The sequence below is a fragment of the Malania oleifera genome, chromosome 7 (genome assembly GCF_029873635.1).
Source record: "Malania oleifera isolate guangnan ecotype guangnan chromosome 7, ASM2987363v1, whole genome shotgun sequence".
NCBI classification, from domain to species: Eukaryota; Viridiplantae; Streptophyta; class Magnoliopsida; order Santalales; family Ximeniaceae; genus Malania; species Malania oleifera.
The window spans coordinates 98,313,306-98,331,382 of record NC_080423.1 but is presented as its reverse complement, the minus strand read 5'-3'; the positions used below and the strand labels follow the sequence as shown (position 1 = coordinate 98,331,382).

At 36.6% G+C, this 18,077-nt stretch overlaps 1 protein-coding gene across 1 annotated transcript; it reads left to right on the top strand.

Moving 5' to 3' along the window:
• Positions 1 to 1,636: 1,636 nt before the first annotated feature.
• Positions 1,637 to 17,768, top strand: LOC131159293 (2-methoxy-6-polyprenyl-1,4-benzoquinol methylase, mitochondrial). The gene is made up of 9 exons (XM_058114058.1): positions 1,637 to 2,048; positions 4,408 to 4,516; positions 7,382 to 7,508; positions 7,603 to 7,664; positions 8,355 to 8,510; positions 8,661 to 8,805; positions 14,065 to 14,136; positions 14,847 to 14,955; positions 17,324 to 17,768. The coding sequence occupies exons 2-9, from the start codon at positions 4,423 to 4,425 to the stop codon at positions 17,423 to 17,425; spliced, it is 867 nt and encodes a 288-aa protein (XP_057970041.1). The 5' UTR covers positions 1,637 to 2,048; positions 4,408 to 4,422; the 3' UTR covers positions 17,426 to 17,768.
• Positions 17,769 to 18,077: the final 309 nt, after the last annotated feature.

Below are 18,077 nucleotides of genomic sequence, written 5' to 3'. Positions count from 1 at the left end.
CATTAGCCAACACATTCACCAGTCAGGGGATTGTTTGGGATATTCTCATGAATATGAATGCTTACAATTGGGAACTTAATACTCTTACAGATTTTTTCAGCAGTCTCTGTAAGATTCAATGTCAGGCCAACATTGATAAGCTAAAAAGGGTTTCGAGCGAGGATGGAAACTTAAACAGTCCGCGCATTCCACAAACACCTTAGCTCCCTGGCTGAGAGCAGCACCAACTTCCCCTGGAAACTTATTTATAAAATCGCAGCTTCTACTAAGGTTGCTTTTGCCACAGGGGAAGCAACTCTTTGGAGATCCTTGCCACAAACAATCCTCAAAAGAAGGGCTTCTTTCTTGTTGACAGATGCTTTTTATGCATGGGGCAGGCAAAAGCAGTTTATCACATCCTTCTGCATCGTTCATGGACAAAGAAATTGTGGAACTTAGCCATTTCCATGGCCAAACAGAAGTGGGTCGCTGCAGCTACAGTGGAAGGTGAACTGTGGGCTTGGAAAGGGATCAAAACAAATACGGTAGAAAATCTCTCTCCCCCTCGTTCCCCTCGCCATTTTTCGGGCAGCGTGGAGAGAAAGGAACAAAAGAGCTTTTGAAGGAACTATTACTCCCATTCAGGCTGTCATAGATCATTGGATTGCTACAATCTCTAACTGGCATCCTGGGCTGGTTGGCTACTCCTTTGCAATCCTTGATTTTCTTGATACTTTTCAAGTAAGGGATGTTTCTCTCTTCTTGTTTTTTCCTTTGTACTTGGGTTTGGGTGGCATCCCCTTGATGCCCTCTTCTTAATAAAAGTTCTCTTCGCTGATAATAACACACAATTTGAATCTGATTAATACATTAATTTTTTAAAATTTAAAAGAAACAATTACAGAAATTTCGACTAAAAAAAATAAAAACAATGAATTTATTCATAGTCGGGAATTTTACCCAGAAAAAAGAGAATGCAACCACAAAAAGAGAAGAGAAGAGGAGGCATATCATATCGCTTTTAAATGAATTTATGGATCCCAACAGGAATAGGTCAGGGGAAGAAATATTCACGGAATTTGAGTGTGTGCGTGAAACTTAATAACCAAAAACTTCTATTCAATAAAATTTATGCCAAAAATCATATTACCTTACTCTAATTCTGACCTCAAATCAAGATTTCAGACTGTAGTTCGGTTTCCGACTTGGAATCAGTTGAAAGCAATTAGGGCTTTCTTTCAAGTTTCAAACAAATTAAAAGAAGGTGCTATAAAAAAAATTAAAAAAGAGGGAGAGAGGCCGAACATATGCCAGGACAATCTAATTTTAAAATGGGGTTTATTTCACCATTTATTTTTTATTTAAGAGACATTTAACTATTTAAGTAAAAGCATGCTTCGTTTTTTGAAAAAATGAAGATGAAGAATGGGCTGTTTTGATGGTTTGAGTTTGTTTATGTTTGTCACTAGACCTCGCAAAATAGATAAAAATCTATTAATCCGAACACGTCTGACCCGTTTTAACCTATTTATAATTATCCGTTTGCTAAACGAGTTGAATATGATTTTTCATTTTCATATCGGCCCCCCCTTACCGGATTTATCCGGCGGATATCTGCCAACCCGCTTACATTAGTAACCTAGGAAAACCAACAGGCTACAGCCAAAGTCCAAAGACTCCAAACCCAGCCAGCCTAGTGAGCCCACGGCCCAAGTGCCCATGGCCGCACGGCCCACACGCCCTACTTGGCCCCTCCCACTCCAATCCCAGGCCAACCGGCCCAACCCTAAATCCCTAATCATCTAATGCCCGCAGCCCTATTCAATTCGAGCTGTGACTGAGTGAGAGGCCCTTCATTCTGGCCTTCTTCTTCGACCCTTCGAAGCCCTCTGCCCTTCGTGAGTTGGTCTTCCACACTGCGAACCAGCAGGAGCCCTTCGCGAGTTCGGTACTTCGTCAGGAGCTTCGCGAGTTCATCGTGGACAGTTTCAAACCAGAAGGAGCTCCTCGCAAGCTCGTCTTTGAGCGTTTGTGAGTTCGTGAGTTCATCTGCGTCGAAGTTCAAATTTGTAAGTATTCTTCTTCTTCTTCTACAAATCTGCTTTTTGCTTTCCATGTTCATCAGTTTTTTAGTATGTTTAGCAGCATTGTTTGGGATTTTCACTTTTTGTTTTAACCTTAATGATGGGGAGCTTGAGGAACTCTCTCACGTGGTTCTTGGATTCTTCTTGTTATTACCATTGTGGGGATTTTAGAATTGGTGTTTGGATAATTATGGTGTTTTCTCTTGTAAATGATTCTGTACTCACCTGAACACATCTTATCATTTTTTTCATCTTGCCAATAAATTGTGGAGAGCTAAAGTTCCTTCAAAGTAAAGGTGTTGTGTAGATCACCATTCTTGATAGGTTTAACACCAATGATTTGTTGTAGCCTTGCAGGTTGAGAGACCTTATTAGGCTTTATGTTCAGATGTTTGTGTCATGTGTAGCTATGGTAATAAGGACCGTGCTCATTTATTCTCAGTCCTGTGGCTTGGTGTCTTTGGAACAAGATTTTTGGCCTGTTGGGAAGCGTTATGGGTGCCCTTATTCTTTGGAGGATTTCTTGGTGGTTGAATTTAGAGATTTTGGAGGGCGTGGAATTCTACTTTCATTGTTATTTTGGTTATTTGGTTGGAGAGAAATGCCCAGATTTTTTGAGACCATGGGTCTTCTGTGGACTTGATTTGGGACTAGATGCTCAATTCAAGGTGTTTTGGCATTACTGGTGTTGCTGAGAGTCACCACGATCGATTGGCTCAAACCTAGTTTGGGTGGTCTTCTTGTATTAGCATTTTCTATTTCTTTTCTTCTCTTAAAAAATTTCACTTTTTACAATATCATTTTGGTTACATGTTTGTTAAAATGTCCAAGTGGTGATTAGTCTCTATTTTTTTTTGTTATCTAACCTCCTGGTCAACTGAAAAACAAAGGCAATTTATTACTAATATTATTCTATATTCTAAATATAAATCCATTTTCTCTTTAAAAATTTAAGCTAGTAATACTATTGCAATTTTTTTTTGGCTTTCTCTGCTCTGTTAAATGGAGCCAAAGGTCTTATTTTGAAGAATCCTCAATTTGAAATGTCATCATTTAGGCATTTCCATGGGCATAAAGGCAATGTGCCTTTTGAGTGCAAAATTTTTAAATAGAACTAAAGATCTTATTTTGAAGAATTCACCTTTTGGAACATCATGTTTTCTTGAATGAAGCTTGTTAAAATGCATAAGTGGCAAATTATTCTTTAGAATTGGCATTGTTGTGCCTTTTGATTGCGAAATTTTCAGAAATTTCTTGGGCCTAATTTATTATGTTTGAGTTTTTATTTTGAGTTGGATTGAATTTATTATGTTTTATTGTTTACAATTTTACTTGCATGAATCAGGAGTTGTTAATTAGTATAAATGATTGAATGATTGATATAGTTACTAAAAAAATTAATACACAAACTAATTGCAAGTTACCGTATACAACTTAAATTATTATGTCAAAAAATAAATTATTAATAAAATTATATTTGAGAATGACGGATTATCCGCCCATCCGCCATGAATTATCCGACCCGAAACCGCTTAATCCGCCACTTAAACGAGTCGAATATGGATTATGATTTTTTCACCCGATAATTCGCCTTATCCGCCACGGATAAACCGACCCGATCCGCTTTGCCAGGTCTATTTTGTCCCCTCTACCATGAAGTCTATTGGAAAAGAACTAAGTGAAGGAGGAAGTTGGAATTTCAGATGAGACTGCGGGGGAATGTCCTTCATAGTAAATTTTGGTAGAGGTCTCTATAATAGAGAAAAAAGTTCAAAAAAATTAAAAATTAAAAAATAAAAAAAGAAAAGAAAAGAAAACCACCCATGTTCTTATCCTGTCCATAATGGATAATAGAACAAATGCAAGACAGGGGAAGTTTTACTTCTGAATTCTGATCAAGTCAAATTCTAATAGGCCCATTTCACTACAAAACAAACACATCCTTAGTGGTATTGTAAATTTGTATCTGAAAACTGAAATATGAGTAATGTACAAATACGGCTGAAGAATTTTTTATTTTGTAAATTCTGTCTCATTTGTGTATGTTCAATTTGTCTTTTTCTGCATGCTATGGTCATGTCTTATCATGTTCTTCTTTTTGCATCATCTTGATGGGAGCAGGAGAGGGTTATTTTTATTTTATTTTATTGTGATTGTTAATTTCTCATTGAGCTTCTCTTTGATTCTCATAAACCTGGCATTTGATTCTCTGGTTCCTATTGACTTCCTCTTTTTTAATCTTGCAGTTGCAGTTCCTTTTCTTTATTTTTTCATATTTACTTGTAGAAACCCCTTTTCTTTAATTTAATTTGTGATGAGTTTGTATCTGATTGCAATTTGACAGATTTAAGCAGTGTTCATGGCATTGCAAACTGCTGTTAGAAATCTTAAAGGCAGGCTCTTACCTGTGCTCTTTCAAACCTCCCTATTGCATTCGCATGCCACCAGCTTTGGTAACCAATCTCTCTCTCTCTCTCTCTAGCAAATATTACTTGCACAGTCTCATGCCCCAGAATTTTAAATTTCCCTATTTTGAGAAGTCTGATTATTACATTTGCTGGTCTTTAATCATATAACAGTTGAGCATGAGTCCCAATTATTTACTTTTGTGGTCACCATTTTTTTTTTAAAATCATTTCTTTTTCTTCTTTTGAGACTGCATTTTATTACTATTGATTGGATCCCTATTCTAACTTGAGTGAATGTTAGCACTGTCATTCCTCATAATGTTGTCTGGATAATGGAAATACTGTATAGATTGAAGTAAAAGCATTCTATAGTTTTCCATAATAGGTAAAAATCTCAAAATTCAAAATCTTGCCTAGACCTTCAAAATATAGGATATCTTTTGCTTCTGCATTGCTGTTACCGTAAAAGAGGATGGGATGCCAAACCTCTATTTCAGTTTATCTTGCTGTGTTTAAAAGTGTTGTTAAACCTCCATGAGGTTTGAGGATATTTGAATTTATCTCCTTAATTTTCCCAAGAAAAAGTCATTGAACCTTCTTAAAACTTCGGTCAATGTGAAATGCTTTTTGTTCAAATTAAGAGAGAGAAGCAAGGGACTCACACATGGTTTCTACTTTTAACAGGGAGATGTAAAACTTGTAAAGCTCAGTTAATTTTTATTCTAGATACAACAACAAACCAAGACGTAAGTTCCACTTTGTGGGGTCAGCTACATGAATCCTTTTCCACCAATTTATGAGATCATGAGCTATTTCCTTCGACAAATTCAGGGAAATTTTTTTCTAGATGATTGTGACAAAAAAAAAAAAAAAGTATTGCACTTGCAGATTAGTTTTTTTATTAGAAATTGTGCATGGTACATGTATTTACTTAATTTTGCCTTTGAACAGTTGAACTTGACATTATGCATGGACCATTTGGGAGATATGAAGCAATCTGTGGCTTCCTGTCAATTGAGATAGATGATTTGACGCTTTCACTTTAATCCAAGCCATAGGCAGGCTTAATGTTGCTTACAAAATGTTAGAGAGGTAAATTGAAATGAACAATTGCTATTTGCAACCTATCTTTTGAAGGGATGTTTGTTCTTGGTCTTAGGATCAGTCGGGAGTGTTTACTTCTAAATCATTCTATGAATTCTTGACCTATTACAATTCGCCTTTCTTGACCTATTCCAGTTCTCCTTTTCCCGTAAAATTTGGAAGCTCAAAGTTTCCCCAATTAATAAAGGCTGTTATTTGGTTGGTTCTGCTTAACAAAATTAATACCAAGAACTTGCTGCAGTTTAGAAGACCTTCGAACTCTCTCTCTGCAGATGTTTGCGTGCTTTGTTATAGGAATTCTGAGACAGCATCCTATCTCATTTTGCATTGTGATTTTGCATGAAGATATGGAACACACTGTTTGGTATCATGGAAGAGAGTTGGGTTTGCTCCTAGTCAGTGTAAGACTTGTTAGTCATCTCATTCACTGGCTTTGGAAGAAGTAATGATAGGGCAGCTCTGTGGAAGAGTGGCAAGTTTGCAGTCTTATGGGGTTTATGGCTGGAGCATAATGCATGGAATTTTGCTGGGAAGAAGTTAAATTGGTTACTGGTGTGGGAAAAGATTCAGTATATGGCTTCTTTATGGTGTGTTGGGTTGAGATTTTTATGGAAGCTTGTTTTCAGGATTTAAATAAGGATTGGAGGAACTGGTTGGAAGGATTTAAATATGGCTTCTTTTTGTTGTTTTAGTTTTTTGTTTTTTTTCCTGGTCTGAACCAGATTTTCTTCAGCAGAGATATTATTCTCCCTCCTATAAAAGAAAATTGAAATGACTTCAAACTACAGGGATCACAGGGAGCTAAATAGTGATTAACCCTTTTTGCTATCTGGGATACCATTTCATCCCATTGGGATTGTAAATGGAGCTTGCTTGTTGAGAAAGTAGTTTATTAGAAGTGGTGACCTGATCAGCAAAATCTAATAACAACACTGGACATCTACACCAGTCAAACAAGATAAGGGATTTGGAGAGGATACCATCAATTGTGACAGTATAAAGATGCTAGGGAAGTTTATATATTCTACCTTTCTAATTTATTTCATTGTTGAGAGCAAAAAGCTCTTCACAACGATGATCTTATTGTATTGATTTAAGGATGCAGTTTGATTTTTTCATTTATAAGAATTAGAAGAAATTTAATAGAGCATCCATTATCTTTGACTGTTATTGGAAACAGCCCTAATGGTTTTGCGTATACGAAAAAGGTGTCCCTTTTGGGGGCTTTAATATTTTTTCTGGGTGCTGCCCCCTCTTCCCTACCCCTCTCTTTTCCCAAACATTCAAAATTGTTTTATTTCTTCCTACAAAAAATTATTCCTTTTAATGGAGGTTGTAATACGTGTCTATGCTTCCCATTTGGGGGCTTTAATATTTCTTCTGGGTGCTGCCCCTCTTCCCTACCCCTCTCTTTTCCCAAACATTCAAAGTTGTTTTATTTCTTCCTATAAAAAATTATTTCTTTTAATGGAGGTTGTAATACGCATCTATGTGCCTTGGACTCAATTGGATGGATTCTATAATCCTACAATAAGCAGAAAAGTTTCCTAGCTGCATACTAATTTAATCATTTAATGAAGAGTCAAATTATGTTGTTATCATGTCTTGCTCAACAATTGTCTAGGAAATCGTTATACAGTTTAGGAACCAGATGGCCCCATCTTGGCCCCCATTATCCAAAATTCCTAAACTTAATTTGAAATATTTTCTATCTTTGGAAAAAGAATATACTCATACACTAGATTTTCTCCTGAAGTATGCACATTGAGGTTGTTTAGCAATTTTGCTTGATTGTTATGTTTTCAGGATATAAAGAAGTTCAAGAAGAAGAAAAACGTCGAATGGTTGGTGATGTCTTTACCAGTGTTGCTTCAAATTATGATCTGATGAATGATTTGATGAGTGGAGGATTGCATAGATTATGGAAGGATAGGTTAGTGTGCTGATACTGCAGCTGAACAAGTATTTAGCACTGCCACTTTTTATTTTTTGCTTCTCTTTACTAATTTGTTTCCAGTGCTCAACAGGATGGTTTCAAAACTACATCCATTTCATGGGATGAAGCATCTTGATATGGCCGGCGGGACCGGTAAGCATAGTTTGTACAAGTAGTACATTCTGCATTTTAATTTTTTTTTGCTTTTGTTGGCAAGTTAGACAAAGTTATTGACTGGGAAATTGCTGGAGGGAGAGGGTGAAGAGGCAGACCAAAATATGGTGGTAAAAATTAACCCCCCCCCCTCCCCCCACCTTTTCTGTTTTATTGTTTGGATGAAAAAGTAAGTGCAAGACATGAGTTAGTTTTGGAATTGAGATCTTTTGTATCTGATGTATAATTATCATTAAACTGTTGATGGCTAGTTGTTCTCTTGTAATATATTTATGTGGCACTTTGGCTGAGAAGGATAAAGGGAAATAGGTGGGGGAGGATATTTCACAGGGCAGATTTGGGTTATAGTCCTCCCATTCCAGATCCACCCATCCACTCCATTTACATTGTTAATGGCTTAATGGCAAAATAAATTCCAAATCTAAGTAATGTTTTAAGATTACAGTCACTCTCACAATGAATTTCTGAGTTAAGACAGATTTCAATTTTATATTTTTGTGTCAAGTTTATTTAAACATCAGTTTGCTTCTTCAAAAATGCATAAGATTTCTGCCTGTAATAGTTGTAAGTTTACTTGATTTAGTGTGACATACTTCATCTTCTTTGCAATTGAAATTGTAAGTCATACATTGTCTTTTCTCTAGTTTAAATTTTCTTTAATTTTTTTAGGGGATGTTGCCTTCAGGATATTGGAAGCTATAAAATATGAGAAGCTTAGAACCATGCAACATGTCCTTGAGGATGTACAGGAAGAAACTCAGATATACGTATGTGACATCAACCCAAACATGTTAAATGTTGGTAAAAAGCGAGCCATAGAGAGAGGTAAAATAAATATTTTGATGAATTTGACAGTGAAAAAATTACCAAAATTTCCCATATGAATGAATTTGTTTTCGACTTATTTTTTTCTTTGTATTTTATGGATGGTGCATCCTATTTTCTGTATGAAAGTTTTTAAATCTTCATGTGCAGGTCTTGGAAAAGATCAATCTCTTGTATGGCTGGAAGGAGATGCAGAAGCTTTGAGTTTTGAAGATAATTCAATGGATGGTTACACAATTGCATTTGGGATAAGAAATGTTACACACATAGAGAAAGTTCTTCATGAAGCTTATAGGCAAGCACCAGACCATTTTTTTATATTCAATAATAGCTATAAATAATTGATTCCAGTAGCAGGGAAGTGCAGTTATATTAGATTTTGATAATACACTAAAGTGGATTTGATATCCACTTGTATTATTTCATCTTTTATACAATTTGAAGTCAAATACAATTATTATTTGTTAATTGTTTGTCAAACAACTGCAACTAGACATGCTAATTTGTTTTTTTGATAGATAGACAGGTTACAATGTATCAAATGTCATATTTTTTAGTATTAAAATATCAGCAAATTAGAATAACCAGTCATGAGTGAATATCATATGCCTTGCATCAGTGAAGAGGTTGGGACCACTCAATTATTTGGGCAACCTCTTTTACGTTTTCAATTGTTTAAAAGCAATGCATTTTTTATTCTTACATTTGTTAATGGTTATTTAGTAATTTAGCATTATTATTGATTGTTAGAGTTTGTTTTTTAATAAATGTAAGTTAGTAAGGGCATTGTGGTCATTCCTATTGTACTTGACATGTACTATAAATAGAGGGAGAGACCTATCATTGAGTTTAGGTCTTCCATTTTACCCAATTATTTAACATGGTATTAGAGCATGATTCTGAAACCTAAACCCAAAGTGTTACCACCACCATCAAACCGAAGCCTGAACCCAAAAGCCGCTGCATGTCTATCATCATAGAAGATTTTCCGGCAATACTATAGCCCTAGAAAACAGCCAGCAGCAGCAGAAATTCAGACCAGTCGCTGGAATTTTCTGGGCGACACGGCCAGTTCGAGAACATCAAATCCACTATAGATTTGTCAAAACCAATACTATAGTCACCCACAGACACTGCCGATATGCCCCCCTCTGAAATCCCACCTCCAGGCAGTGTCCCATGCGCCCTCATGTGCCGGATGAAGGCTGCCAGGGCCAACCCCACGCGCCGGCGCATGAAGCCACTTTCAGGCATGGTCTTGACCTGAAATGATCCAGCAGTGATCCAGTCTCTCTACTAACATGTTTTTGGAGTTTTTTGTGATGTTTTTTGCCCAAAGATCTCAAGTGCGGCACCCAAGGAATGGTTGTTTGATGCTTCATGAAGCAGTTTATTAATGGTTATTGAGTTTATTGGGTCTGCAACAGTGGGATTTGCTGTGTTTTTTTGATTCAATGATCTAATTCCTTCCATATATCAAAATATCAAGCTGTTAGACATGTGTTTTGCTCAAAGATCCGATCTTTGTTTAAACCATGCACTCGTGGTAATTCATCAGTTGTTGTTCGGTGTCTGTAACAGTCATTGGTGACTTTCTTGGAGCAGTGATAGTGCTCATAAGCTTTTTTTTGTGAGGCTATGGCAGTGTTATATAGGTTAGTTGGTGGTTTCTCCATGGTAGTTTCAGTGGTTCACTTCTCAATTGTTTCAGTGCTGTGAGTTGCTTTCTTGGGACTTTGTCTATTGTTCCAACAATTAACCTTATGGTCATTGGTCTGAGTTTGTGAATGTTGGGATGGAGTTTGCAAATCCCAATAGTATGGTTCCTTTGTTAATCACTTGTTTGAGTGAACCACGTATTGTGACTATATCAGACGAGGAGTATTCAACGTGGCTATAGTATCAGTTGTCTCAACAAGCATCTTCTCATATTGCGTCTTTTGCCTAGAAAGGTAATCCTACAATTTGCATGTCATTTGGTATTCTTCCTACTAGTCCTTGGGTTATCGATTCTGTTGTCACTGACCATATAATAGGTGCAACCAACTTCTTTTCTGATCTCTAGTATTCTAAAAATCTACCTCAAGTTATGCTTGTTGATGGGTCCACTATTATTGTTAAGGGGATAGGAACAGTAAATCCTATTTCTTTCATCTCTCTTTGTTCTGCTTTATGCATTCCTAAATCTCTTTTCAATCTCATGTCAATTAGTAAGCTGACAAAGTCACTAAATTGTTTCGTCACATTCTTTCTTGATTCTATTGTAATTGACGATCTAAAGACGAGAAAGACATTTGGCACAGGACATGAAGCTCGTGGACTTTACTACTTTGAGTCTCCTTCTCCACCCATTGCCTACACAGTCGCAGCTACACCACTTCGAATCCATTGTCACCTTGGTCATCTGTCCATGGACAAGTTGAAACAACTGGTTTCTACATTGAGTTTTGTGTCTAATCTTGAGTGTGAGTCTTGTCAATTGGGCAAGCATCATTATGTTCCCTTTGCTTCCCGGGTCGACAAACAAGTGGTTTGTCCTTTCATGCTAGTCCATTTCGATATTTGGGGCCCTAGTCGTGTCAAATCAAAGTTGGGGTTTCGATGCTTTGTTACATTTGTTGATGACTACTCTAGGATGACTTGGTTATATTTAATGAAAGATCGTTTTGAGTTGTTTGATATCTTTTGTGCCTTTTGGTCCCACATAAGGACTCAATTTTATATGCCAGTCAGGATACTTCGTAGTGATAATGCTAAGGAGTACTTTAGTACCCAATTTAGTACTTATATAACTAGCTTTGGTATGATCCATCAATCCTCTTGTGCCCACACTCCACAACAAAATGGGGTTGTAGAGTGAAAGAACAGACATATTCTTAAAGTCACTCGTACCCTATTGTATCAAATGAATGTCCCCAAAGCTTTTTTGGAGTGATGTTGTGCTCACAGCTTGCTACGTCATCAATAAAATGCCATCCTATGTCTTTGGCGGCAAAATCCCATATTCAGTTATCTTCCCTAAGGCTCCTTTGTTTTCCCTTCCTCCTCGTATATATATATACTCAGAAAGGATATCGATGTTATAGTCTTACTTACATAATTTTTTATCTCTGCTAATGTCACCTTCTTTGAGTCTACACACCATACTTCTATGATTCCTTGAGTTTTATTGACCTTGATGAATCCCTTCCTCTTCCTTGCCTTCCAGATCCAAGCCCAGTATTTATGCCCAATCCTCTTACATCTTCATCCAGTTTGAGTCCTTCTTGTCGCTTGGATCATCCCAATTTGCAGGTCTACACATGGCAACTCAATGGGGAAGTGCCTACTTCAACTTCTACTACTCGGTCTCTAATCTCTCATCGAATCATCTTATTTCCCATGATGTTGATCCTCCTATAGCTGTTCGAAAAGGTAAATGCACTTGTGTCCAACATCCGATCTCTAATTTTGTTCGTTATGATTTCTTGTCACCCTTTTGTTACTGTTTTGTTAGTACTTTGTCTTTTGTTCCTCTTCCAAAATCTATTTCTTAAGCCCTATCCCATTCTGGGTGGAGGACAGCAATGGTTGAAGAGATGCATGTGCTACATGATAATGATACTGGGGATTTGGTACCCTTGACTCTTGATGAGTTTTTGGTTGGTTGTCATTGGGTGTATAACTGTGAAAGTCAATCCTGTTGGTTTTGTGGCTCGTTTGAAGGCCACCCTCTTTGCTAAGGGGTATGCTTAGGTGTATGGTTTGAATTATTCAAACACATTCACTCTAGTTGCTGAACTTGTCTCAGTACATTTGTTCATTTCTTTATTCACCTCTTGTTATTGGCATCTACATCAGTTAGAACAATGCTTTCCTACATGGTGATCTTCATGAGGAGGTATATATGGAGTAACTACCTGGGTTTGTTGCTCAGGGGGAGTCGAGTTCAGTATGTTGACTTAAGAAATCATTGTATGGATTAAAACAATCTCCAAGGGCATGGTTTGGCATCGGTGTGCAGTGGATCACTTTGTTTTTTATCGTCATGCTCCATCTAACAGGATTTTGCTTATATGTGGATGGCATTGTGATCACTAGTGATGATGGTCTACCCATCCAAGACCTAAAGCTTATCCTATAGAGTAAGTTTCAGACCAAGGACTTGGGAGTATAGAAGTATCGAGATCTTGTATAGGAACTGAATTGTCACAGAGAAAGTATGTTCTTGATCTTTTAGATAGGATGGGGCTGTTGGGATCCAAACCTGTTGATACAATCATGGATTCCAATAGTAAGTTAGTGCTAGATATGTGTGATTTGTTGCCTAACCCAGGTCGATATAGGAGACTTGTTGAAAAGTTGAATTATCTCACAGTCACCTGACTAGATATATCCTTCGCAACAAGTGTTGTGAGTTAGTTTCTCGACTCCTCGAGAACAAGTCACTGGGATGTAGTAATTTTCATTTTGAGATATCTCAAAGTTGCATCAGGGAGAGGTCTTTTTATCATGATCGGGGTCACACTCATATTTAGGGATATGCAGATGCAGATTGGGTTGGTCACCTTTCGACTGAAGATCCACGACTAGGTATTGTATCTTTGTCGGTGGTAATTTGGTGTCTTGGAAAAGTAAGAAACAAATTGTGGTGGCTAGGTCAAGTGTTGAGTCAAAATACAGGGCTATGCCGCACATTACATGTGAACTTGTTTGGCTGAAGAACATGTTGAAAGAATTAGGTTTTTCCACATTCTCAGCCTGTGGAGTTCATGTGTGATAATCGAGTTGCTATTCATATTGCCTCCAACCCTGTCTTCCATGAGTGGACAAAGCACATTGAAGTTGATTGCCTTTTTATTCGAGAGAAACTTGTATAGAAGCTCATTACAACCACCATGTGAAGTCCGAGTTTCAGCTTGCTGATTTGTTCACTAAAGCCTTGGGAGGTGCTTGTGTGAAATTCAGCTGTAACAAGCTAGGAACATGTGATATATATGCTTCAGCTTGAGGAGGGGGAGTGTTAATGGTTATTTAGTCATTTAACATTATTAGTAATTGTTAAGAGTTTGGTTTGTAATAAGTGTAAGTTAGTAAGGGTATTATGGTCATTGCATTTGTACTTGACATATATCATAAGTAGAGGGAGAGACCTATCATTGAGTTTAGGTCTTCCATTTTATCCAATTATTCAACAACATTCACTAGTTTCCTGGGTAAAAAGTCTGAGATAGACCAGAAAATCATGGTTAGTTTAATTGAACCTGTCTATTTGTTGGGCTTTTAATGCTTGTAAGTTGCATGGGTTAAGCATACATTTCTGAGTCAGGGATACAAGAATTGGTTTCACAATAATTTCTTTGTTGATTCAGTAAATAACTACATATTCTTGGTTAGCTGCTGGAATTGGAACAAATATTTTGTAGTATCTAGCACAATAATTATTTAGAAATATCATCCAAAAATAAATGACAGTTATTTCATTTTTTATACAATATTTGCAGTAGATTCTCTTTAAGCTGAAGTTTTTGCTCTCATATATCATGCCATTTTTATTGGTATTGCTTGTTTATAGGGTACTTAAACGGGGAGGCAGATTCCTCTGCCTTGAGCTAAGCCATGTGGAACTTCCAATACTTAAGCAACTGTAAGTATCTCTGATCTACTTAGCTTTGGCAACAAATCAGATATAACTTATATGCACCCAGATCTATTATAAATGACAAGTGCTTATATTAATTGTTTTTTAAGAGAATTTATCTAACCTTTTTCTTTTAGACTAATGTTTTGCCATCTGATAAATTGGGTGCTTTCCTATATTGTTATTCCATGTTTTCTTTTTCCTTGATGAAATCGCCATTTTTCATTACTATGATTCAACTCTCGTGATCCTTTTTGCAAATCCATTAAAATTTTGTTCTGTTTGTTGAAATTGTAGGAATTGCCTGATTGCCATGATTGTCTACTTTATGGTATGCATGTGGGCATGAGCTTTTGTACATTAGGAAAATCATTTTCATTCCTACCCCAACTATTTGCCGTTTGGCCTTTGGCTACACTAAAAAATTATGTTTCTGCAATGTGCACCATCTGGGGCCGTGTTCTCCTATTTGATAATAGGCCAATATCTGTTCCTCATGAACTCATCTTTGGAGTATCTTTCAACTAAACTGTTTAAATAACTATATTTCAAGCTTTATTCTGCATATTTTCAGCTAACAATTTTTCGCACCAGTTTTGTTGAACCCATTTATAATATATATATATATATATATATATATATATTATATATTGTTTTTTCACTTTCATGCACATCCTTCTATGATGGGCATATAAATTGGGTTTCTTGCTCTGCAGGTATGACTACTACTCATTTTCAGTTATTCCAGCCATTGGGGAGCTAGTTGCGAATGATCGAGCATCATACCAGTATTTAGTTGAGAGTATCCGCCGTTTTCCCTGCCAGGTTATGGTCCTTGAGATTCCTCCATGCTGTATTTCCATCTCAGTTGCTTTTTTATTGAAATGCATATGCCTACTAGACAACAGTGCAATGCCTGGAAACTGAATAGGCAAATGAGAAATGATTAGTGTTTCTTATTTATCTCCTTTAGCTCCACTTTTTGTCCAAGATATTGTAGGAAACTTTGAATCTTGCACCTCCCTCCAGAGCCTGTTACGACTCCTTTGCAAAGTTTTTATTTAGTTAATTATTTTTCTTGGCCTACTTGCATAGTTATACTAAAGTGGGTAATGGCAGTGAGGTAAACCTCAAATCTCTCCTTGTACATTGCTTCCTCAGCAGTTAAATGAGAGAACTTCGTTGGTAAACCAACTTTATGGAAGTTAGAGGCCATTGTTTGTGCAGTGGTAAACATCTTGAGCTTTCGAAGTGCAATTGCTGAGGTTCAAGTTGTGAGAGTGTTCACTTTTGCAAAAGCACCACCATTCAAGGTCACATGCAACTCAAGCAGCTCTATACTGGCTGATGGCCTTTCTAGTAAATGTCATCAGGTAAACATAAAAATAAAGAGGCATGATGACTCACGTCAGTGTTTCAACTTGATGTAGGCTAGTTGTCTGAACCAGTCTAATTGTCACTCAGGACCTTTGCTGGGTACAAGTCACCTATCTTCAGATTGCTCAGCAGCCTTAGTGTGGTTGAGTAGGAGTCCAGTATTTGTGTGGGAGAGATGGTTGTCATGATTTGACATTCATCCAGCCCCCATCCCACAACAATAAAAAAGAAAACACTGCACACACGCACGCACGCACATACACACTCCTAACATTCAGTGACTGAAGGGAGGGGAAGGGATAGAAGACAGAGATGAATGAAAGTGTGAAGAAACTAAAATCCTCTTATTTGAACTATATAGATGCTTGGCATAGAGGAAATAGTACAGAAAGAGGGCTTCATTGGAGGTGTTAGAAAAGGGCAGTCTGATGGGATAGACTGCATAGAATGAAAGAAGGAAGGCATGTAATTTATAAATTATAAATTGAATGTCAGCTAGATAAATCCTTTTTTTTCCCTCCATTTTGTATGATTTAGGACAACATCCTTTGAAAGCCATAGTGCTATTAAATCCTTTCATACCATCTCAGTCCTAGTTATTGTAGGTCCGCCCCACTCTGTCCGATGGACTCTAAATCCTTTCACTAGTGTATCTGTTCAATGTTCTAAGTATCCGAGCAATCTTACCCACCTTTTTCCTTATTTCATTTCTACAAGCGCTGCTTCTAATTTACTTTCTCCTTCAGTTTTCATCATTAACCTAAGGTAACAGAATCTACCATTCGCAGAAATTTCTTGGCTATCAATATTAGAAATAAATCCAGTGTATGGATTGTTCCTTTTTATATTATTACTGAAGGGAAATGCAAATATAATGTTAATACAATAAAAATTTAAAAGCAAAAGAACAAAACTTTCAGGTATTCATTACATCCAAAATGAGGCAGGCTTCTCTCAAGCATTCTTTCTGAAATCCCTTGTTAAGTATTCATAGTTATCTTCATCTGTTATCTATTTTACATTTGTGAAGTTACATGTTCAGTTGTTCATTCAGTATATGTGAATATAGCACTATGCCAGAGAAACATTCTCATTATCTGTTCAAATAAAATCTAGACAATAAGTTTTCTGACCAAGCAATTTTGAGAACTGTTGTGGGATTTGTTGCACTGAAATAATCCCATTGCTATTATCACTTGCCTATAACCTGACATGTGCATTAGAAAGTTTTGCTAGCCAAAGTAGTCACATACTTTTTTGTTAGGGCATGGGTTTGGCAAACAACACCTTGCAAATTGAATGCAGATATTGCCATTTTTAGATGTGGATAAAAATGAAAAAATTGTGTACTTAAACCACATCTTTTAGCTCGAGGTAAATTTTTTTTTATTGGAGTCTATGGTCACCACTAGCCTAGTTATCATTTTGTTGAATCATACAATCAAAGATATGAATACTGCTACTTTTTAGTTTTTTTAATGATGCAGAATCCTGTTGCTGTTGCTATTGTTGTTATTGGTGGGGATGGTGGTGTTATTTTTCTTTGACAAGATGATGCATAATCTATCTTCCTACTATAATGGTTTTCATCAATTACATGGGATAGGGAAATCCCAATGCATAGCTCTGCCTGCAAGAACTGTGCATGAGGTTCCTGGGGTGATTTTTTAGGTAACTCATGCTAGAGCATCCCCATAAGCATGGATTGTCCCATTTCACAAATTAGTCATACATTTTTGTTTGGACAATGTCATTTGTGTTAAGCTAGAATTTATTATGAACCATAACTCTTTTCTTTTGTGGTTGGTGAATGCAGGAGAGGTTTGCTTCAATGATTGCAGACGCAGGGTTTCAGAAAGTTGAATATGAAAATCTTGTTGGGGGAGTTGTCGCCATCCATTCTGGATTGAAATTTTAGGAGGCCATGCTCAAATTTTGACCATGGCTTGTTCTTAATTTTAGTTCTCACATTGGTTGACACCCTTGAAGAAAAATTTCATAGGCGATGGAATATTCATGTTTTATTTTTGTTTTTTGCTTGGGAATAATAGTTGCTTTCATCATTTTTTTAAAAAAAAAAAAAATGTGTATTCTTGTTTGTTCTCTTGCAAATAATGTAAAAGTTATGCTTGAGGTACCAAGTAAGCTATTATATGTTTAGTCTCTCTCTGTTACTCTCTATCTCAGCTGCTTTTCGCTACAGGGAGTACTAAAGTGTATCCTGAATTAAATGATCAATCAGCTTGCAGTTCTGTTTCCAATTTCACATTCCATTTTTTAGCCTTTATATTCTTACTGGATCAAAATATAACCTTAATAATATACCCAACTAATTAACTTGAACAAAACATAGATCTTGCACTGGAAAATTATTATGGAATATATATGAACAACCTGGTGTCCAACTTCTGTTGCAGATTATTGAGTTGCCAATGTTGGTTGGGAGAAGAATTCCAGTGGCTTTACACATGTTGATGTCTGCTGAGTTCTTTTCTAATGTTAAATTGGGTGACACTGAAGAAAACAATATGTTGTTGACATACTAAAATCCATTGAGGAATCTTTCTTGA

What these genes read in the sequence shown, in the direction of transcription:
- LOC131159293 (XM_058114058.1), top strand. Translation starts at nt 4,423, where the DNA reads ATGGCATTGCAAACTGCTGTTAGAAATCTTAAAGGCAGGCTCTTACCT. An exon ending in TTCGCATGCCACCAGCTTTG is followed by an intron (nt 4,517 to 7,381) that starts GTAACCAATCTC and finishes TTATGTTTTCAG; the next exon opens with GATATAAAGAAGTTCAAGAA. An exon ending in TGATATGGCCGGCGGGACCG is followed by an intron (nt 7,665 to 8,354) that starts GTAAGCATAGTT and finishes TAATTTTTTTAG; the next exon opens with GGGATGTTGCCTTCAGGATA.